General features: G+C 35.4%; 1 protein-coding gene across 1 annotated transcript in view; it reads left to right on the top strand.

The window, feature by feature from the left end:
* The first annotated feature begins 228 nt into the window (after positions 1-228).
* Nsun7 (NOP2/Sun RNA methyltransferase family member 7) overlaps positions 229-23,760 on the top strand; it is a 36,202-nt gene continuing 12,670 nt past the window's right edge. Inside the window, exons 1-8 of the mRNA XM_027945476.2 lie at positions 229-541; positions 4,278-4,336; positions 4,697-4,827; positions 12,403-12,555; positions 13,020-13,203; positions 14,391-14,601; positions 20,828-20,971; positions 21,394-21,495. Coding sequence (XP_027801277.1) covers positions 229-541; positions 4,278-4,336; positions 4,697-4,827; positions 12,403-12,555; positions 13,020-13,203; positions 14,391-14,601; positions 20,828-20,971; positions 21,394-21,495 — 1,297 coding nt within the window. The remainder of the gene's footprint in view (positions 542-4,277; positions 4,337-4,696; positions 4,828-12,402; positions 12,556-13,019; positions 13,204-14,390; positions 14,602-20,827; positions 20,972-21,393; positions 21,496-23,760) is intronic.

Genomic DNA, 23,760 nt, shown 5'->3' on the forward strand with positions numbered 1-23,760 from the left:
GGCTCGTCTGACTCACAGTATGGGATGCTTGGACCGGCCAGTGAATGCCACCTTGTAGTCTTTGACGCCACAACCAAGGGGCCGTCCAGAGAGGTGCTGCAGAAATAGTGATTGACCGAGATAACCTTTTCCTTCCACAGAAACGATGCTTAAGATACAAGGAAAACCATTTCCCGGAACATCTTAATTGTCACTGAAGCTTGAGCTAACGACAGCCAAGGGGCAAACATGTTGAACTCCGCAAGTGAACTGGAGTTTTCGGACGAAAACAATGTCGAGGAGATCTCCCAATTCGCTTCCCTGGAGGTGTCAGGTGGCACAGTATCCACCCAAAGAAGTTCGATTATTGTACCCGAAAAAACGGGCTACCCGGACTCCGTGTACGTTTTGGCAGCGAACATTTTTCAGGGTATTCGAGTGGAAAAGTCGTCAGATAAAATCTTAATAAAGTACGGGAATGAACCCCTGCCGTCCTTGCCCGAGTTTGAGGATGAATCTGTACAGCGGTTGTCCTATGAGCTGGCTTTCAGTACCCTGAAGTGTGAGTAGTACCAGTCTTGAAGATGAGCATTAGAATAAAACGATAAGGAGAGAATCTGTGAAATGCAGTCCCTCAAACGCATCAGGTTTTTAAAAATTTTTTTATTTTTACCCATGTGCACATCGTTGGTTAATTGCAAACGTCAAGGAATTAAGGAAGCTGTAGTGGATCTAGCTCCATTTTTCTCAGTACCTAGCCGAGTGCCTTGTCCTTAGATTTACTGCATGGTCATTAAAATGAGCTGGAGGCTGGGGTTGTGGCTCAGTGATAGAGCGCTTGCCTGGCATGTGTGAGACACTGGGTTCGATTCTTAGCAGTACATATAAATAAATAAATAAATAAAGGTCCATTGACAACTAAAAAAATATTTAAAAAATAAATAAATAAAATGAACTGGAAACGATTCTGTTAGTAAGGAGAACAAGAGCCTCCTTGAGTGTCTTTCCATTCCCTGTATGTACATCTTATATATTAGTTTATGAGCTTGCATAAACATAAAACCATTAAGAGAATGTTGGAAAAAACATGAAATAAAACGAAAAGGTGCAATATTTAAAAAATGAGTATCACCATTAACCCTAATTAAGATGATTCCATCTTTTAAAAATGTCTTTATTTTTACGTGGTGTTGGGGTTCAAACCCAGGGCGTCGCCCATGCTAGGCAAGCCCCCCTACCTCTGAGCTACAACCCCAGCCTAGATGATTCCATTTTTAGCAGATAGCTTTAATTTTGGGAGCCCAACTTCAGTGTAATTCCCCTCTCTGCCTCCAGGGTTCCAGTCCCAATGTTTCAGATTCTCTCCCCTGTGGTTGTTAATTATCAACTTCTGAGTGTGGAGCTGACACTAGGAAAATACCAGATATTGTTACTAAGAGGAAATCTGTCAAAAGGTCAGGAGTCTTTTGTTTGTGTACTAGTTGTAACCATAAATGTTATACTGGTTTGTAAATTGCATGTAGGTCCAAAAATAATTTCCCTAAATGTTTGGGAGTACTGGCAGCCTGACTAAACTGATGAGCATATGGCTTCCCAAAGAGACACCTTGAAGAGGTATGATATTTGTAAACTCACATTTGGCTTATATATTTTATATTCAGAGAGTCATGATTTAAGAAAAACAAAACAGGATTTCATCCCTAAGGTCTTACAGGAACAGTAAAACTCTAGAAGTTATTGTATAAAATAGAGAGTCTCTTTCATTTATGAGTTTGTGAATGGGTGATTAGATCTCATTACCATCATTTTTGGAGAAAGTAGGAGAAGGAAAAACCAAAATCTCTAAATTATACAAATATTAAGTGTATCCCTCTGGTTGTGTTTTATGCTTTTCAGTTGTATTGTTTGTGTCTTTGTGGATGTCCTTTTTTTTGCATAAACTCTTTCAAGCAAGTAGAATTTTTATCTGATTAACCTTTTAGAGTTTTAAAGGCCTCATTATGATTTTTTTTTAAAAATAAAAACTAGTTCTATTTTTACCAGATAACCACAAGGTCAGTTTTTTGCTAAACAAGGTAGAATTACTAATGAAGAGAAACCTGTTCCTATTGTTTGACTTCTGTCAAAGTAGTAGAGTACTAGCAGCTAATTTGTTTATTTTTCAAAGAATCTCTGTATGCTTCAAGTAATAATAGATATTAAAAAGAAAAACTGGTGAAATGATTTCTTAAGAGATGTATGAACAACCAATAAAAGGAAATGAAGACAAAAACAACTTAAGGAGAGAGAGAGAGAGAGGTCCCCGAAATTGCTGATCTTTTCCCTGGCTAATCTTTCTTTGAGTTTTCTAGGTGTATGTAGTAATGGGTCAACTTTTACTCCTAGGAACTGACTGTGATATTAATCTGATCATTAGAGAATCACATATTCTGTCATTTTGGGAAGTATATAAATTGAAAAACCTAGTAAATGCTTAACACATGGTTTGGTTCTAACTTTTGTGTATTAGTAATTGTAGCAGAGGGTTATCCAGGCTACCCTCAGGTTCAACAGTTCCCTAACAGAATTCATAGAGCCTAGCAGAGCTTTTATACTCAAGGTTACAGTTTCTTACAGCAAAAGGACATGGATTAGAATCAGCAGCCAGGAAAGTATGTAGGACAGAGTCCAGGAGCAGATATATGCAAGTGTCCTGTTGTCTTCTCTCAATGGAGTCTTATTGACAAGTGCTTAATTCTCCTGATAATGATATATGACAACAAGAATGAAGTATTGCCAACCTGGGAAGTCACCTGAATCTTGCCGTGTAGGATTTTTATTGAGGGTCAGTCTTATAGAGTGCCCATGTCGCTGCCCTTGGTTACTCAACTAATAGTGTCTACTATGGGACTCAAAGCCCCAGATAAAGAAAGACACAAAGACAAGAGATTTCAGAGACACAGAATTGGTTCACAAGTACTAGGATGTAAAACTATGAACTTCATTTTCCTTATAAATGAAATGGGAACATTACCTTGTACAATATATATCCATAATTGATGGCTAAAATATGGATAATGATTCACAAAAGATTTCCTTTGAAAATTGGAGTCTATATTCCCAAACTAGTATTCTTTCTAGTTTTCCCATCTCCCAAATAAAGGTTTAAATTCAGCTTACCTCATATGTAACAGGTTTTCCATAAATGTTGAACAAATTGAAGATGGCCTTGCTTTTTGTTCAGCTGACTAAAGCATCTCTCTCTCCCTCTCTCTCTCTCACACACACACACACACATACACACACACAAATGAACTGCATATAATATGTAAGTATAGTTTAAGTAGTTATATCACAAAAGAACATTCATGTACTGTGGAAGTTTTAAAATATATCATATCCACTTTTGTGCATGCTTGTAATCCCAGCAGTTCAGAAGGCTGAGGCAGGAGGATTCCAAGTTCAAAGCCAGCCTCAGGAAAGGTGAGGCGCTAAGCAACTCAGTGAGAGCCTTTCTCTAAATAAAATACAAAATAGTACCGGGGATGTGGCTCAGTGGTCTAGTGCTCCTGAGTTAAATCCCTGGTACCAAAAAGGGGGAAAAAAAAATCCCACTTTTTTCCATGTAGTACCTTTGCAATAATCATTCTATTCTCTCTACCTGGCCTACTGTCTGTCCAACCCTGCTTCCCAGATCTTTACATGACAATTCCTTGTCACTTAGGTCTTAAATTAGATATCATATCAGTGTCTTCACTAGTGAGTTCTCCAAATATTTCAGTTGGAAATAATGCCATTCTAACCAAACTATTGGAGAGAATAGAGGATGAGGGAATGCCTCCCACTAATTTTATAAGGCTAGTATAACCTTGAAACACTGTCAAGGATGTTACAAGGAAAGAAAATTTGAAACCTCATAAACATAAATATAGGACAAAAATTCTAAATAAAATATTAGCAAAAAATAGGAATACTTAAAAAGAATAAGAGAAGGGTTGTTTAACATTATTGTATCTTTTTATGTCTTTCAAAAGACAAATTGCAAGGTTGAAATTCCTTTATGACTACTTTGATTATTCAGAGAGTGCTTCTTTGACTATGATTCTATGTGAAGCCTGGGCCATTAGGGCCCAGGATTCATAAAGATTATAAATATTTTATCATGTCATTTTAATTTAAGTCTTCATTAAGAATGCAAATACACTTTGGATATGAAAGTAAACTTACCTTATGGCATTATTTAAAGTGTATTTTGACTCCAAAGTTTTCATTTTTAGCCTTGGTATCTCTGGTAAACAGGCATTTCCCTTGTCTTGCAGATCAAGATATTTTGGAAACTATGTTAATCGACAGCTATATCTTCCCAAGTACCACAATAGTAAGTAGACAACTTTTAGAATCAGCTTATGTCATGATTATTCTTAATTATTAAAAAGCTTTCATATTTAAATAATAGCTACTTTGCTTAATGCTGAGACCACTTCAAACTACAGATTCTTTCTTCTAGTTTGAACCCTTGTCCTTTTCATTTTAATGAAAGTACAAAAAAAAAATTTTTTTTTGAAATTTTTTCTACTGGATTTATTTTTTATTTTGAAGACCTTCCCTATTTTCAAGTCTAACCAGACTTTGTAAATATTGTCACATTCCTGCTCTGTTATGAAAAATAATGGATTATAAAATGTTACTATTAGATTTTGTTTGTATAGTTTTCTTTTTGTGTGTTTCCTCTTGGTAGCCAGATCATTTGAGCAGTCTTATTATTGTGATGCTGTATGATTTTCAAGATAGAAAATTTCAAAATCGTGTTCTTTCTGATAATGAAGAGTCCATATTGGAAGTTCAAGAAGTAGAGAACCTTCTTAACAGGTAAGTTATAAGTAAAAATGGTTTAATATTTAAAATCAATATCATTGTTTTTACTGGCAAAACTGTATGCAGTATAGTGTGTGTGTGTGTGTGTGTGTGAAAATTTTATGAAGATGAAATATACAAGTTTATAAATTTCTTGAGTTCCTTTATAAACAATTTTGAATAGATTATCCTGTTAAAAATCAAAATGTTTTGAAACCTTGAATTATAAGATTCAATGTATTAACATGTGAGAATCTTTAAAAATTCTTAATAGTTTTTGGCTTGTACATAATTCAGACTTCATCTGAAGCAGCTATTACTTTTTTCCTTAGTTTTACTTTCATGTCTTGAGAGCTTGTTTGGAGGTTCTAGCAGGGGAGCTCAGCTAGTCTGTATACCCTTGACTGAAGACCACTCCTCCTCTATCAGGGAAGGTCATCCTCTTTGACCAAGCACACAGCTTTGTAGCTTCGGGTGGGATGCACATGGAGTGGTGAGGGTGCAAGGGGACTCCCACCTAGCCAGCCAGATCAGCTAAAATCAACCTGGGCAATCAATGGGGTGACAGATGTCACAGCCAGTTCATCCTCACATCCATCTTATTTACATGTCTTTGAAAACAAAATCTAATATGAATCAAAAGTAAAAGTCTGATGTGGACAAGAACATACCATTTTGCCAAACAGGAAAAAAAATCTATTTTTCTAAGAACAAACTAACGGGATTTAAATTTTTTCCTTTTTTATCTTAAATATCAACATATGCCTACCATGAAGATAATAAATGCCTACCTCAAAGAGTTGTTAGGAGAACTAATTAATTAATACATGTAAAGTGCTCAGGATAGAATCAGATACATAATAATGGTCAATAAGTGAGATGTTGTTATTTTCTTTTTCTTTTTTTTTTTTTTAAAGACTTAGAGAATTTTTCAATATTTTTTTATTTTTTAGTTCTTGGCGGACACAACATCTTTATTTTTTTTTTATTTTTATGTGGTGCTGAGGATCGAACCCAGCGCCCCGCACATGCCAGGCGAGCGCGCTACCGCTTGAGCTACATCCCCAGCCCCATATGTTGTTATTTTCTATGGTTTGAATAAGTCTCCCAGAGTTCTGGTTGGAAATTTAATCCCCAATGTGGCAGTATTGAGAGGTGGGGCCTAATGGGAGCTGTTTAGTCATGAGGGCTCTGTCCTCCTGAGTAGATTAATGCCATTATTAAAAGGGCTTGCAGAAGTGGGTTTGCTGTCTTACATCCTTGCCCTTCTGCTTTCTGCCATGAAGAAGGCTCTCACCAGAAGCCAACATCTTGATCTTGGAATTCCCAACCTCTAGAACTGTGAGAAAATAAATTTGTGTTCTTTTAAAATTACTCGTAAATTTTCTTAATATCCTATTATTGCCCACAAAACAGACTAAGACAGTGTTGGTTATAGTTTTTCTTATTATGTTGTTGAACTTTAATAGAATGTACAATATAGCAACAAAAACAATCTTGTAGGAAGTATTTTACCTAATGAATAGTCTGAAACAATTGTTAGTTTGATATCTGATTTTATTTTTATGGGAAATCCAAATCATTTTATTTAAATTATTGAAGGCTGAAACCAGAGGACTCATATAATAGTATAATAATAATAGCTTTATTGAACTTTTAGTATGCCTCAATCATTTCTAAGAAGCTGTTTATATGAGTTGGTTACTTTCACCAACTTGTAACGTGGGAAAACTGGGGAACTAGTAGGTTAAAGTAACCTGTCTAATGCCACAGAACTAGAAAGGGGATAGCCAGAATTCAAACTCGGGTAGTCTGACTGCAGAGTCTATGCTTTAACATTTTATATGCTACCATATAAAAAGTAGCTGACCGGTTTGGCTGAGGTACGCTGCTAGATTAAAGACATGACATAGACATAGCTTATGTCAATCAGCCATGAGAAATTGTGGGAATGGAGAAGAGCAAAAGCAATCAGATATATGTACTCTGTGTTAGATAAGTGAGGATCTACCCTATGTTTACCACTTGGGTTTTGGAGGAAACACTTCCCTCCTCATACCCACATGGGCATCCTGCTTTCCAGAACAGGCATCCAGGATGGGGTAGAAAACTTGGTGGAACAATATGCTGTGGGACAGGCTCTGAGTTTCAGTCTTCTTATGCTTCTAAGTGAGGACTTAGGACACTTTCCTGGCTGTCTTGATAGTCTCAGAGGAGCTAATGAGAGCTGAGGTTAGGCTGAGTTAACAGGCTCTAGCCAAGTAAGAAAGACCAGACTGATTTCATTAAGAGTAGACTTTAGCTGAGGAAGCTAGTGAGGCAGGTAGGAGTTGGACAGGTCAAGGGGATGTCTTGGTAGGCCAGAGGAATCAGATTGTGTGACTGTGTAGGGACTCCTAATTCCCCAGTTTTCTCCCTTTCCCCATAATACTCACTGCCCTCCTCTGGTCTGGTAGATTACATTGGTGTCAGCACAGTGGGTTTTCCCCCAAATTAATCAGTCCCATTATACTATTATTATGCTCCATTCATTATATGCGGTAGGAGAAATGCTTGTATTTTGTAATTGAATTACTGAGACTAGTAGAGCAGTGATGGGAAAAATATACATAAAAAGAGTTACAGTATTTTAATTCAGAGTTCTAGCTTTCAAGTAATAGAAACCATCTTCAGTTAGATTGAGTGAAAATGGAAAATGTTCTTATAGATACTTGGATCGTGTTCTTTTTTTTAATATTATATTTTAGTGGTAGTTGGACACAATACCCTTATTTTTATTTATTTATTTAATTATTTATTTTTATGTGGTGCTGAGGATTGAACCCAGGACCTTGCATGTGTGAGGTGAGCGCTCCATCTCTGAGCCACAATCCCAGTCCCTTGAATTGTGTTCTTACAGATAGAATTCAAAGACTCTGAAAGAGACTGAAGTCAGGAACTGGAAAGATGTTAGGACTTTATTTTTGCTTTTTTTTTTAAATCAGGGATTGAACCTATGTGTGCTTAACCACAACCCCAGCTCTTTTTTTATTTTTTATTTAGAGACTGGGTCTCACTAAATTGCTTAGGGCCTCACTAAATTGCTGAGGCTGGCTTTGAACTTGTTACCCTCCTGCCTCAGCCTCCTGCTGGGATTACAGGTATGTGCCACTGCATCCAGTTGCTTCTCTATCTCTTTATCTTTTTGTCTCGTTTCCTAGTATCTGCTTCATTCTCTTTTTCTCTGCACTTTTGTCTTCTCTGCTTCTCTGGTCTATGCAGAAAAGTCCCCTACTGTTTTACCCCCATACCTGAGCTTATATGTGATAGTCTTATGCTAGTTTCTTAGTGGAGACATACTTACCATTTCTATATCCCAATTCTAAATCCCATGAGTAGGGCTGGGGTATGGCCCAGAGCACTTGCCTAGGATGCATGAGGCCCTAGGTTAAATCCCTAGCATGGTAAAACAAATACAACAACAAATTTACCAATCTAAATTCCCATGAGAGGAATTTTGATTGGCTCAATATGGGTCAGGTACCTTCTTTTGGACCAATCCTCCATAGCCAATTCCCAACTGCAAACAATATGTAGGTACTAACCTCTGAAGATCTTCTGGGGCTCTAGGGTGGGTACTGTTGGGAAGTAGAATCACACAAACTTCAAAGTATATTTTAGTATATATCTATTGATAGGATAAAGGTTCATTTTAAAAGGTGTTAGAAGAAATAATTATTGAGAAATTGAATGAGAATGATTTCCTCCTTAGGAAAATTGTGTTTGTTGTTGTCTCTCCCAGGGATCCTTGTGTTTTTTCACACTAATACTTCTCTATACCAAATTGTACCTTTTCTTCATTTATTCACAGCTTCAGAGATGCGATTTAAGATGATACCTATCATCATTTTTTGACATACACAAAAGTCTTTAAGAACTCATTCCTTGTATAAAATTCATTTTTATTTTTGGGTACCAGGGACTAAACTCAGAGGCACTTACCCACTGAACCACATCCCCAGCTCTTTTTTGTATTTTATTAAGAGACAGAGTCTCACTGAGTTGCTTAGCACCCCACTTTTGCTGATGCTGACTTTGAATTCACAATCCTCCTGTCTTAGCCTTCTGAGCTGCTGGGATTTTTAGTACTATATGATAAATTAAGGAGAAAGGGAGAAGGGGAGGAGGATGGGAGGGAAAAGGGCCAGTAAGAGGGGGAGATCATGAACTGAAATAGATTTCCATGCATGTGTGAGTTTGTTGGAAAGAATCTAACTACTATGTTTAGCTATGAAGCGCTAATAAAAAATTATAGCTCATGAACAAGAGAGAGAGAGAGAGATACTGCTGCTTCTTGCTCCCTATGCCTTCCCACCTGCTTAAAACTATTCTTCTGCAAAAAAATTTGTTGAACTTTCATGGGCTGGAATTGGGGTGAAATAGGCAACAGAATAGAGTGGCAGTGGGGAAGGATCTAGTGACTCCATCCTCCCAAAACTATTCAGCCTGAAGTCCTCTATGTTACAATGAAGTTACCATCAACCTAGCTATCATCCTTGATTCGCCTTTCCTCCCCTCCATTGGCCCTACCATATCTAATGCATGAAGTCCTGCAACTCAAGTTCAAAAATGTTGAATCTGTTCATTTACTTCTCTTTCCAAAACGATGCCACCAAAATCTATCACTTAGACTATTATGACAGCTTCCTCATAGGTTTTCCTGCTTATAACTCTTTACTATTACTATTACTATATCTCAATCCATTCCACATGGCAGGTAGGGTGATATTTTAAAAATGTAATTATATGATCATGATAGAGTATCCTGAATCAGACTTGTCCAACCACTGTAAGCAACTAGAAAACTGGATAAAATACATTAGGTAAAAGTTTTGGATATTACACAAGAAACAGCCTGGAAACTTGATCCCTGAGATGACAAAAACAAATGAATTGAGCCTTAGAATAGTCTTGGCTTCATGCCTGGGGTACTTTCAAAACTGCAATGCAGGAAGTAAAAAAAAAAAAAAAAGGCAATCTTGCTGAGTTAAGAAAACAAAGATCCAAATTTTAGAAATCTGAAATAACCATTGATTTTTTTTATTCTATACTGTTGAACAGTAAGGTAAATTATATCAAATGACTTATGGGTATTAAAACAACCATGCAGATAAATCTTATTTGCTCAATTATATTCATTTTCTTATTTTTCCTATAATTGCCTATAATGCTCCAGAGTTTCTCTTTTGCCAAAATACCTCTTAAACACTGCTTATGGGTTTTATCTCTCATATTCCAGCCCTTCTTTGGAAACTCTTTACCTATTTCACTTATTTAGTGAAGATTCTGAAACAGATGCCTGTGTTATCAGGGTGAGCAGCACCCTGAAAGAGCATGTTCCTGCTCAGGAGGTGTGATCCGCCTGGAAAAGTAAAAAGTCTGAAATAATAGTAAGAAATAAAGACAAAGCCAGAAATTAGATATAAAAAGAGGAGTGTCTGATGGGTCTTCTAGCCCTGCTAGGAGCTGGAACTGAACAACGAAAAAAAGGCCCTGGTTCTTTAAGGGGGAGTATACCAAAGGCTGGGATAAGGTTTCAGCAGGAGGAGCCTTTTTTTTCCCCCTTTATTAAATTATTTATTTATTCTAATTTGTTTTACATGATGGCAGAATGCAGTTTATTTCATATTACACATATAGAGCACAATTTTTCAAGTCATTGGTTGTACACAAAGTATTTTCACACCATTTGTGTCTTCATACATGTTACTTAGGGTAATGATGTCTAACTCCTTCCACCTTCATTCCTACCCCCTTGCTCCCTCGAAGAGTTGGTTAAAGTTATAATATTATTATTAAGGTTATTCTTATTATATGTTATTATTATTATTATTATATTATCCTCATTTACCATGACAAGTACTTTCTGTTCTGTAGCTAATGGATTTAAGATTTAAACAAGAATTATATAATTATAGTTTAACATTTAGAAATGAAGCTCTGACTCTGTATGCATAGGGATACTGGTAAAAGAGGAATATGGGCAACTCTGTGATAACACACGAATTAATAGTATTTATTATTGTAAATTTGAACTAAGTAGGAATTTAGAAATATTGTTTTATCAAAAATACTCTGTAATCAAACATTTCATGGTGTGCAATATAGAATAGTAACTTACTTTCTTTTTAAAATTTTTTAAATTTATATATGACAGTGGAATGCATTATAATTCTTATTACACATATAGAACACAATTTTTTATATCTCTGGTTGTATACACAGTATATTCACACCAATTTGTATCTTCATACCTGTACTTTGGATAATAATGATCATCACATTCCACCATCATTAATAACCCCATGCCCCCTCCCGCCCCTCCAACCTTGTAACTCACTTTCTTTATATTAATTTATTCTTTGGTGTGTATTAATGTACTATGTCATTTTTTAGGTTCCTTGCTGTGACATTTAGACATAGGACTAGACAAGTCTATTTTATTGTAGCCTAAAAGGTTTAACGTTTGATGACCCTTCCTGTTCTCCCTAAGTGCCCCATGTTCTTTTTCTCATAACTACACATGCATTCCCACATAAATACTTTTATGGGTGAGAAGTTCTCGTGCTGTTGAGATATATGTAGTTTAAATAAGGGAGAATACAGCCATAAGGAAAATAAAGTAGTATTTAACAGTTGGTGCTGAAATAAAACCGAGCTCCTCACTTACTACCCTTGTCCTGCCTCCCAGTCTCTGAAGCAAATCAGCTGGACCTGACACCAATTCTTGACAATGTCCATTTCTTTCTGTACCACACATGAAGTTCATGACAACTGTGACATCTCTTCCTCATTTCTTCAAGGTTATAGTTGAGGTTTATTTTGGTTAAGTCCTACCATGAAAGTGCTAGGAATATGTATTCTCATTTATGAAACATTTATTGGGTCTTCATGGTGATATTAACCAGTTCTTGTTTTTCTTTTCCGTTATTTGGAATTTTGAGGCATGTGATATTCAGAACTGGACAGGATTTGATACAGATTCATAAAATTTCTTTACTCTTCTCAAGATTATATTATTGCCATCTATGATAATAACAACTAATCTCTAGTGAGTGCTTTCTATGGGCTAGGCACTGTGCTAAATATTTTGTACACTTGGTTGGTAATGACTATATTAATAGTGAAGTAAGTTGACCATCCTTTCAGATGAGAAAACTAAGGCCAAAGAAGATTAGGTAATATTCCTGAATATCAGGTAACATTCCTGAGGTCACATAGCTATTAAGTGATAGAACCTGGATTTAACTTCAGATTTGTCTGACTCTACATCCTTTTCACTAAATAATATTTATTTTTCAACTAACAATAGATATAAATATTCGAGGAATGCACAACTATACAGGGGCAGCAAAAACAGAAAAAGGAAAAAGATTATTGTATTTCTATTATCACACTTGACAAATTTTTATTTTAGGCTTTAACTATTTGAAGTGAAATTATAGATGAATTGTTTAAAATTCTGAAAGTAATTTGTTAATATTTCTAATGGGGAATGGATAGTCTTGTCTCAAATGCAGTAGTCAACAAAAATTGATTTTCTGTTTCTAGTTTTAAGACAAAATTGGCTGCAGCATTGGCAAGATGTCGAATCAAACATGATGCCCTTTCAATTTATCATATTCTGCCAGAAATAGTTAGGAAACAGGAACTAAGGGCCTCTACTCTGCCACTTTATGCTTGGATAAATACTTGTAAAATCAGGTAAGAGTTTTAATCAAATTCTTTATTCATACTTCAAGTCGCCATCCTTTTAAAAAAATGTGATAAGGGGCTGGGGTCGTAGCTCAATGGTAGAGCGCCTGCCTCGCGTGTGAGAGGCACTGGGTTCAATCCTCAGCACCACATAAAAATAAATAAAGATACTGTGTCCATCTACAACTAAATTTTTTTTTTTAAATTGTGGTAAGAAATATTACCTTTTTAAGGGTGAAGGGGCACATCCAGGGGAATGATTATAGAGATATCATAGTTTAATTCCAGAGCTTATCACCAAATTACCGAAGGTGATTATATAAATATGTTAACTTTTGTTTTCTAATTATCTTTTAGCTTATTATTGGTTAAAATTGTGAGTTTTACTAGATGCAATATATGTAGTAATATTTTTCTTTGTTGCTGAAAAAAAGTATTAATGTTAAATATATCTTAATGTTGTATACTTACAGCCCTGAAGAAGTTTTTATTAATTTGAAGAAAAGAGGCTATAATGAAGTAAAATCTGTATGTCATATTGATGATAAAGTCTTTGCTGTGGACCAACATTGCTATGATGTCTTAATATTTCCATCTCATCTAAAAAAAGATCTTATAAATATAGATCTTTTCAAAGATTATAAACTTATTTTTCAGGTAAAATTATTATTTACTTTCATTGTAATTTTCAACAATGCTACTTAGTCAAAGAATCTCTCTACCTAAAAATAATACCTCACTGTTTATATTTTTTATAGATTACCAGGGAGGTTATAAGGCCTAATTGTCACCTTGAATAAAATTAATAACTCCATAGTCAGTGTTCCTATTATGTTTGTCATCTTAGTCTCACATGAAGTTGTAAAGAACATATTCTCCTCTCAAGACTCATAAATGAGATTACTGACAACTGAAAGATGCACTTATTTTTTCTTCTAAGATTTGAAAGAAGCTTTTTTCTTCTAAGAAAAGATTTGAGAAAAGCTACAATGAGATCTTTTCTTTCTTCCAATTCTGGGGAAAATATGAGGCCATCCTGCATATAAAAAACAAATCATGTTGTGCTCTCTTTAATTTAGTGTCATAGATTTGATTTGTAAGAGGTACATAATTGATATGAATACAGGCAGAGAATGTGAGGCATACTGTGGTTTCAATGAAATGAAATAATTAGGTGAAATTCATTTTTATATTCTTCGACTCCAATTCTTGACTCAAATTAGACTTCTAAGGTGAATTCCTGGGCAGAATCTCCTTATCAAGAACTAAGGTCAAGGACTGGGGATTTAGCTCAGTTGGTAGAGCACTTGCCTCGCATGCATAAGGCCCTGGGTTACATTCCCCAGCACCACAAAAATGAACAACAAAAAACCTGAGGTCAACAGCAGAAGCTAGTTCATCAAATCATCTTTCATAATATTTTCAGACTTCATAATTTTAATCTCTCTGAGCTAGTAGTAGTTTAGGTGACAATGTAATGGGGAAGAAAAAATGGCAATAACCAGAGAATGTATTTTCATGAAGTGGTAAGAATGGGAGCTAAGACAAGACATTTCTAATCTATTAATTATATTTTAGAGATTTTAGCATTGTCTTTTATACAAAAAAATCAAATGATAGTAATTACTTAGGCTAAATGAAGTTAAGGTTTTTGTTATAAATATATTTATAAGATATATTTGTAAACTTTTTATTTAGACATATATAATGATATTTTAAACTAAAAAGGACGAGGTAGCTCTTCAATATTCCTACCAAGTATTTTCTTTTATCTAAAACAAAAAGAAGTCAGCTTATATTTCAGTCATATTCTTTGAAATTCTCATCATACTATTATTTTGTAGGATAAATCTCGAAGTCTTGCTGTTCATTCTGTAAAGTCTTTAATAAATTTGGATGATGACGTCTTAATGGTCAACACAGGTTCATGGTACACAGTTGCCCATATGTCAGTCCTAACAAATGATAATAATTCAAAAATATTTGTTTGTGGAGTAAACTCACAAGAGAAGGATCCTGACTTAAACAACCTTTTCACAAAAATGGGATGTAAAAGTACGTACAAATATGTATTGTTTGGTGATTATTGTTCTACAGGATTTTAAAGACGTTAAAAATGTTCAAATTAATTTATTTTTTGTAATGTAAAATCTCCATAAACTATACTCTTAAAATTCTCACTCATCTATATTGCATCAGCTGTTATTTTTAAATGTTTTTTAAAGGTATTTATTTTTTAGTTGTAGTTGGACACAATACCTTTATTTCAGTTATTTATTTTTATGTGGTGCTGAGGATCAAACCCAGTTCTCGCATGTGCAAGGCAATTGCTCTACCACTGAGCCCCAGCCCCAGCCCTATTTTTTAATGTTGATTTAACAACTGTAGGTTAAAGTAATTAATATCTTTGTACTTTGGAACAGTGTTTGATATTTAGTTGTGAACATAATTTGAGACCCGAATATTTGGTTCAAATAGATGGGGCTCATCATTTAATAAATCAGAATATATTAACATAAGACTTAATTGACAAAGATAATATGAAGGTCTAAAAACCAAATCTTTTAGGATTCCTGTTTTTTAAGAAAATTTCCACTCAAATGTATATACTAAAGATCACATTTTATTATAGTTTCAATGAAACTGAAAAAGTGAGCAAAACTGTGATAGAGTCACAAGGCCAGAAAGGCAAAAGGTAGAATTCAGGGCTTGACCAAAAGAAGTAACCTGATAAATACCGACGATTTTTCTTAGAGCACAGGATAATGATCATGGAGCCCAGATTCCAGTTATCTTAATTCCCAATTGGACAAGGTGATCTAAGACTGCAAGTGCCCAGGTTTAACTAGCCCATTCTTCGCCTGTCAAAAGCAAAAGTAAATTCTCTCTGGAAGAAAGTAACATCATCCTGAGTTTCCAATTAACTCTTAAATTTTTCCAAATGCAATGTCTGGTACTCAGTTGAATAAATAGATAAAAAAGAAGAAAAGTAATGACTCAAATATTAACCTAATAACAGATTCTACATTTGATCTTGCCAAAATACCAAGAAGTGATAGATATGATTCAAATAAATAGAAGATACTACAATAGAATCAGACCCACACAGGATCCACATACTGAGTATATCAGATGTGGACTTCAAAGTAATTTATGATTAATGTGTTGAAGGAATTGAATAGCAAGCTTTAGATTTCAGCAGAGACATGGAAACTATAATAATATTAATAATAATAATAGTTATTATTTTAAAAAATGGAACCAAGACAGATGAGGTGAACACACCTGTAATCCCAGGTACTTAGGACACTGAGGTAGGATTGCAAGTTCAAAGCCTAGAGAGATCCTGGTCTCAAAATAAAAATAAATAAATAAAAAGGGCTGGGGATATAACTCAGTGGTAAAGTGCCCCAGCGCTGCTCCTCCCACAAAGCCAAAGAAAATTCGAAAATGGAAAAATATGAAATTAAAAAATAAGTGGGATATAGCTCAGGGGTAGAGCATGTTTGATCTCCAGTACCAAATAAAAAGGGGGAAAAAAGAGGAAGAAAGATGGATGGGCTTATCAGTAAATTAAAGCTAAAGAAAAAGAAGTAAACTGATGGCTAGAAAGAAATATTCAGACTAAAGCACAGGGGCACAGAAGTTTGAATAATATGAAAGAGACTCAGGAGATTCAGTGATCCATTGATACCATGTGTGTTATAATTGGAATCTCAGGAAGAGAGAAGAGGAATTGGGAAGAAACAATTATTTGTTTTTCAGGTTGGGAATTTTCCAAAATGAATGAAAAACTTTAAGCCATAGATTCAAGAAGACATGTGAACTCTAGTAAGAATATATGGCAAATATATGCTGTAGTTTATTTGTTTTCTCCCAAAATTCACCTGTTAAAATTCAAACTCCCAGGTGATAGCTTAGGAGATGGGGACTTTGAGAGGTGATGAGTCCTAGAGTGGGATTAGTGCCCTTATAGAGTATAATGAGACCCCATAGAGTTAAGTCAGCTCCCTGAAAAGGGGCTAACTCACTTAATAAGACCCTTGTTAATTCCTTCTGAGGGCAGCATTTTCAGTGATCTAATTACCTCTTACTAAGCCTCACCTCTCAAAGGTTCTACTGCCGCTTAATTACTAGAACACTGAGACTAGGCTTCTAATACATGAGTGCTTGGAGGACACTATTTTTGAAGCCTCAAACTACAAACAACCTAAATATCTACACAATAGAATTTTATACAGAATAAATTGTTACCACAAATGATGTCATGGGGGAATCTCATAATATTGATCTTCTAACCAGTAGAGGATTTTTTTTGGCGGGGGGGCAGGTACCAGGGATTGAACTCAGGGGCACTTGGCCACTGAGCCACATCCCCAGCTCTATTTTGTATTTTATTTAGAGATAGAATACTACTGAGTTGCTTAGCGCCTCTCCATTGCTGAGGCTGGTTTTGAATTCAGCTCCTCCTATCTCAGCCTCCCAAGCCTCTGGGATTACAGGCATGTGCCACTGCGCTTGGCTAGGAATTTTTAAGACAGAATATTAATGGGATGAGGTAGAGTAGTATTAATAAAAGGAAATGTATATCAAGAAATTTTAATGATTTATTCATTTAACAAATGTTTATTGATGCATGTTATTAAGTATCAGGACTAGTATATTTTGGGGGATACAGCAATGAAACAAATTCGGTTTTTATATGAAGCTTACATTATAGTATGAGAAAGATGTGGGGGGGAACCATGAAGAAATAATAGGTTAAGGGGATAGAGAGTGTTGTAAAGAGGTTATTCTTTTTCATTTTTTTTTTTTTTTTTACAGATGGTGATTAGGAAAGGCCTTTCTGATAAAGGGTATTTGACAGGAGACTTCAATGAACTGTTGGAGACCTGAGGAAATTGAGGGATATATGTGGGAAGAGCATTCAAAGCAGAGGAATAGTAAGAATAAAAGCCTTGAGGTTGTAGCATGTTTAGCATGTTCCAGGAACAGTAAGGAAATGATAGGGATGGAGCAGACTGAGTGAAGAGTATGATGAGGTCACAGGGTATATCTGGGAACAAAAATAGGGCATTCTATGCTGAAGGACTCGACCTTGAATGAGATGGGAATTCATTAGTGGATTTCAAGCAGAAGAGTGACATGCTTACCAGTATTTGGTTACTCTTTGGAAAATAGTTTACGGTAAAGGGTATTAGTGGAGAGATTAGTTAGGCAGTTTTTAAAAGTGCAGGTGTGAAAAGTTCAGAATTAGCAGATTTGGTGATAAGAGTTAGAATTTGAAATACGAATCTGCTGGCCTCCTAAACAAAGCTTATTACTTTATTCTGCATTTCTGTTTTTCCTTTCAAACCATGCATGTTGTTCATGTCTCAGCCCTCTCCATTGCTCATAGGCATGCATATAAGAGAGGGAAGCATCTATTGCCAAGGTAATGAAAATTGTAGGTGGCCAGCACCTACTTAACATTGCTGTTTACACAACATGTGCTCAATAAATATCAGAAGAAGAAAAAAGGGGGCAGGTGTGTAAAGATATTGACTTCTACCTGGGTGATAATGCCAGAGGTTGTGAGAAATGACAGACTGAATATATCTTGAAGTCACGTTATTAGGTTGGATATGGGATGTGAGAGAAGGGAAGAGTCAGGATCCACTAAGGCTTTCAGTCGTGTTAGTTTTTTGTTGGCTTGTTTGCTTTTTGCAATTCTGGGGCTCGAATCCATAGCCTCACACATGCTGGGCAAGCACTGTCCACCACTGAGCTACATCCTCAGCCTCATGTTAGGCTTTAAGATGTCTGTTCAACATTAAGTGGAAATGTAAAGCAGGCTTTTTAGGTACACCTTTTTGGAGTTTAGCAAAGTAGTCTGTGTTAGTGATATAAATTTAGAACTTGTCATTATGTGGATAATATTTAATGTCCTGACCACTATACTTTGTGTACTTAGAGTATAGCTGTAGTAAAGAAAAGAAACCCAAAGGCTAACTCCTAGACATGCCAATACTAAGAGATCAGGAAGTTAAATAAGAGGGATCCAGAAAGGGAGCCATGAGAGAAGAACCAAGAAAAAGTGTGTTCAGAAACTAGGGCAGTTACTTCTTCACCTCCTGAATTTTGTGATACTGGGACTGTACTCTGCATTATCCATTTCCCCATTGCCAGCTGCTTCAGCCATTAGCGGGTCCTAGAGACTACAAGGCTGAAGCCGAAGAGAGGAGGACTTTTCTTCTCCAGTGTTTGTTTATCCCTGTGGTTCTTGGCAGTGTTAATCAGAGCTTATTTCTTTGATAAACTTGCCCTCTTCTCAGGGGGTTGTTTTTCTGTTTTTGTTTTTTGGTACTGGGGATTGAACCCAGGGGTGCTTAACTACTAAGCCACATCTCCAGTTCTTTTTATTTTTTGAGACAGGGTCTTGCTAAGTTGCTTAGGGCTTTGCTAAGTTGCCCAAGATGGCCTCAAACAGAGGGTTGATTTTTAAGGTAGAGGTACACATGGTTGTCATCTAGAGAGACAGATGCTCGTAAACTACAAACAAGGTCCCTAGAGGTATGGATGGTATTTCATGCCTGTTTCTGTAGGTTTAGCACCTCAGACTGTGCCTTTTTTTTTTTTTTTTTAATTTTTTATTGTTGGCTGTTCAAAACATTACATAGTTCTTGATATATCATATTTCACAATTTGATTCAAGTGGGTTATGAGCTCCCATTTTTACCCCATATACAGATTGCAGAATCACATCAGTTACACATCCATTGATTTACATATTGCCATACTAGTGTCTGTTGTATTCTGCTGCCTTTCCTATCCTCTACTATCACCCCTCCCCTCCCCTCCCCTCCCCTCTTCTCTCTCTGCCCCCTCTACTGACATTCGTTTGTCCCCCTTGTATTATTTTTCCCCTTCCCCTCACTTCCTCTTGTATGTACTTTTGTATAACTCTGAGGGTCTTCTTCCGTTTCCATGCTTTTTCCCTTCTCTCTCCCTTTCCCTCCCACCTCTCATCCCTGTTTAATGTTAATCTTCTTGTCATGCTCTTCGACCCTACTCTGTTCTTAGTTACTCTCCTTATATCAAAGAAGACATTTGGCATTTGTTTTTTAGGGATTGGCTAGCTTCACTTAGCATAATCTGCTCTAATGCCATCCATTTCCCTGTAAATTCTATGATTTTGTCATTTTTTAATGCAGAGTAATACTCCATTGTGTATAAATGCCACATTTTTTTTATCCATTCATCCATTGAAGGGCATCTAGGTTGGTTCCACAGTCTAGCTATTGTGAATTGTGCTGCTATGAACATCGATGTAGCAGTGTCCCTGTAGCATGCTCTTTTTAGGTCTTTAGGGAATAGACCGAGAAGGGGAATAGCTGGGTCAAATGGTGGCTCCATTCCCAGCTTTCCAAGAAATCTCCATACTGCTTTCCAAATTGGCTGCACCAATTTGCAGTCCCACCAGCAACGTACAAGTGTACCCTTTTCCCCACATCCTCGCCAGCACTTGTTGTTGTTTGACTTCATATTGGCTGCCAATCTAACTGGAGTGAGATGGTATCTTAGGGTGGTTTTGATTTGCATTTCTCTGACTGCTAGAGATGGTGAGCATTTTTTCATGTACTTGTTGATTGATTGTATGTCCTCCTCTGAGAAGTGTCTGTTCAGGTCCTTGGCCCATTTGTTGATTGGGTTGTTTGTTCTCTTATTGTCAGACTGTGCCTTATAAATGTTCCTGACAGCCATTTCCCCCCAGGGGTGACAGAATATAAAGGGTAAAAATGAAAAAGGGAAAATAGCCTATATTATTGACTATCCTTACTGTATATGAACTGTATATGAGACACATGCTAAGCTTACCAACTTTGTCTTGATGTTCACCATTTGCATAAAGAAACCATTGCAGTCCATAAATAAGGACATGGAGGCTTAGAGAGTTTAAGACACACAGCTGGGAGTCAAATTTGAGTCTGTTTCTAAAGCCCATTTCCCCTACTCTATCATGCTACTTTAGATTGAACATGAAGTTCAGAATAAGAAATTTAATTTTACATTTGAAAATCATTCTCCGGTGGAAATAGCATCTATTAAGAAAATTCCTGTATTAGCTTTGGGAGATTATCAGAGAATACTCTGTCCTAATGCTATAAAATGAGTTTTTATGGGGTTAAGGGTTTTAAGATAAATTATATATACATTATACATACATAAAGCAGTACCACTATATTGCATTTAGATTTTTTTAGCTAATTAAATTACATTAATTTTCTGTGTTTTCCCTCAGATATTGAAATACTTCATGAGACATTTACTGACATTGAATCAAAGGATCAGAGGTTACAGAAAGTTAAAGTGATTCTGCTGTTGCCTCGTTGTTCAGATCTGGGTGTTAGTAATCCAATAGAATTTATTTTAAATGAACACGAAGGTACTTGTTTTAATTTCTAAATTATTAAAATTAGTTGATGATAGCCCATCAATTTCTATTTTAGAAAATAAATTTTATTTTCTCTTTTCTGCATTAGCCTCCAGATTGAATGAATTCTTTCTTCTGAATCTAAATGACTTAAATAGCTACTTAGTTGATTCTCTCAAAGAAAACTTGGAGAAAAACAACAAAATGTTTTTAATATTCTTATTGAAAAATAGTACTAAGACTGAACATAATTATCTTAATTAATTTTTAAATTTTTAAGCCAATACTTTAATGTTATCTAGTTTTAATAAGTATTTTCCATGAAAATTTTCATTAATAGTCAAAATGATTGAAAAATAGTGCAATAACATCAATATATGAAAAGTACCTAATAGTAATTTATTTTAAAGTATTTACTTGTTTTTAAAATTTAGATACAGATTTACTTAAAGATCTCTCTCAAGGAGGTACTTCAGAAGATAAACTTCAGGTTCTTGCTCAACATCAATATGAACAGCTAGCACATGCAATGAAATGTAAGTCTGTCATTAGAACAACATTGTTAAAATACAGTGTTAATCTTAGAAACCAAAACAATTTTTCTAGAACATACAGTCTTAGTGCCTTCAAGTAACAAATTATTTTTATAAACTTAACCTGCCTTTAAAAAAAAACATACTTTAAACATAAGCTAGCATAATTTAATAATTTCTTAATGTTAAGATGAAATAATTATGTACATTCATAATTGTTTATTTTCATCTTCCCTATTTCTGATCTTCAACTTCTTACTTGACATATTTTTCTGTTGTCATTTTACCTACACCTACCAACTCTTCTGCAGTCCATATTTTAATCCAAAGTTTATTTCTCTTAGTGCTGAATAGAGTCCAGAGTTATAGAAAAAGCCCAGAACTCTTGATTTGAAATCTGAGTAACAAGGCTCTTTAAGTATTTATATCATTGCTTTAATTACTCCATTTGGGTTTTGAGTGCCACTGCTTTTCCACAGGTGAACAAAGAAATCTGGGAGTCTTTAAGAAACTAATAAACTTTTACTAGGTCAGTATATATTTATCAAGTGCCTATTCTGGGTCAGGAATTGAACTGGATGTTAGGCTTATGAACATAAATAGATGTTTCTAAAATAAAGGCTCAAAGATGAGTCTGAGTATAGATAATTCAATATATAAAGATATTGATTTATACATGAATTATAAATAAGGGAAAGTAGCAGAGAAGAAGTCTGTTCTTTTGGTTAATGTTGCTAAAAACATTAATTTGAATGTGAAAATGTATATATGAACTATGAAATAAGTTGGTTTAGAAAATCAGGAGATTGGTAAGTAAAAATTTTTACTAATGCACTTTCATCAAATTTTAATTGAATGTTTAAAGCTTTAAAAAGACTTCTGAAAGAATCATGAAAAGCAAAAGGATTTTAGTGACATACACTCTATTGTGATGCCAAAGAAACACATTATTTGGTAACCTGGAGATTAGGAAATCTGCATCACTGGAAGACATTCAGTAAATTAAGTTCTATAATTTTCCCATAAAACAATGTTAGGTAATGCCTTATCAAGGTTGGACTCCCAGTTTTCATAGAAATTACTAAAAGTTTCCATTTGAAATTGACCATATAAAAAATAACTATGATCATTTCTCCTATTAGTTGTAAAAAATAATTAAAAAAATTTTTTTGGGGGCACTGGGGATTGAACCCAGGGGCATTTTACCATTAAGTTATATCCTCAGTTTTTTTCTTTTCTTTCTTTTTTTTTTTTTTTTTTGAGATAGCGTTTTGGTAAATTGCCCAGTCTAGCCTCAAACTTGTGCTTCAACTTCTCATGCAGATGGGATTATAGGCATGTACCCAGCTACATTTTAAAGTTTTAGACATTTATAGGTCAATTGTTTGCCAGGCACCCTGCTATTTACTTTTTATATTTTATTTAATCCTCACAAAATCGTCTCCCTTAGCTTCCATGCCTTCTCTGAACACAGTAACAAGGTGGCTAGGCTCCCCAGATTTCTTTGCTCTCTAAACTCAGTCTTGCCACTAGTCTGTTTTCCAAAACCATCTCAGACACTTCTCACTATGTCCTTTATACCACCAAGGACTGTTAACTTGAGAAGCCCCTGACACCCAGGTCATTCCTCATCTGAATAAGATCTATAATATTCCCTTTTTTGTCTTCATCCACATCCCCTTGTCTGTCCTTGACTCCTACTTTGCTAGAATAGTTGTCTTCAACAAAAATCCCTATATTTTAATACTTCTTTGAATGTTCTCTTTTTTATCCTATAACTTGCCCTTCTCTTGAGAACAGTGTTTCTCTAAATCTCTCCTCTTGTTCTTTTCTGAGCCAATTATTATCACACTTTCACTCTTGCCACTAACCTGAGATGGTCCTGTGAAGATCACCCGTGACCCCCTTCCCACATGCTGTTACATCAACTCACAGTCTTTGTCTAACTTGATCTAGCTGTGATAGTTGACCTAATTGATCATATTCTCTTCCTTCCCACATTACTTCACTTGTCTTCTAAGACACACCACCTCAATTTATTTCCCATCTCCTTGGCTTGCTATCCTATAATGAGTATCCTCCCTATAGGATACTCTCTTTAGCCTCAGAGTATGTCACAGTTCCTGTCTAGGATTCTTTTTTCTCTGTTTATACTTACTTCCTTGATGATCTTATCCAGTCTCATGAATTTAAACACCTCTGCGTGACTCCCAAATTTCTTCCCAAAACTCTTAAGTCTGTATCTTCAATTGTCTTCTTGCCATCTCC

This window comes from Marmota flaviventris, chromosome 7, assembly GCF_047511675.1.
Source record: "Marmota flaviventris isolate mMarFla1 chromosome 7, mMarFla1.hap1, whole genome shotgun sequence".
Classification (NCBI taxonomy): Eukaryota; Metazoa; Chordata; class Mammalia; order Rodentia; family Sciuridae; genus Marmota; species Marmota flaviventris.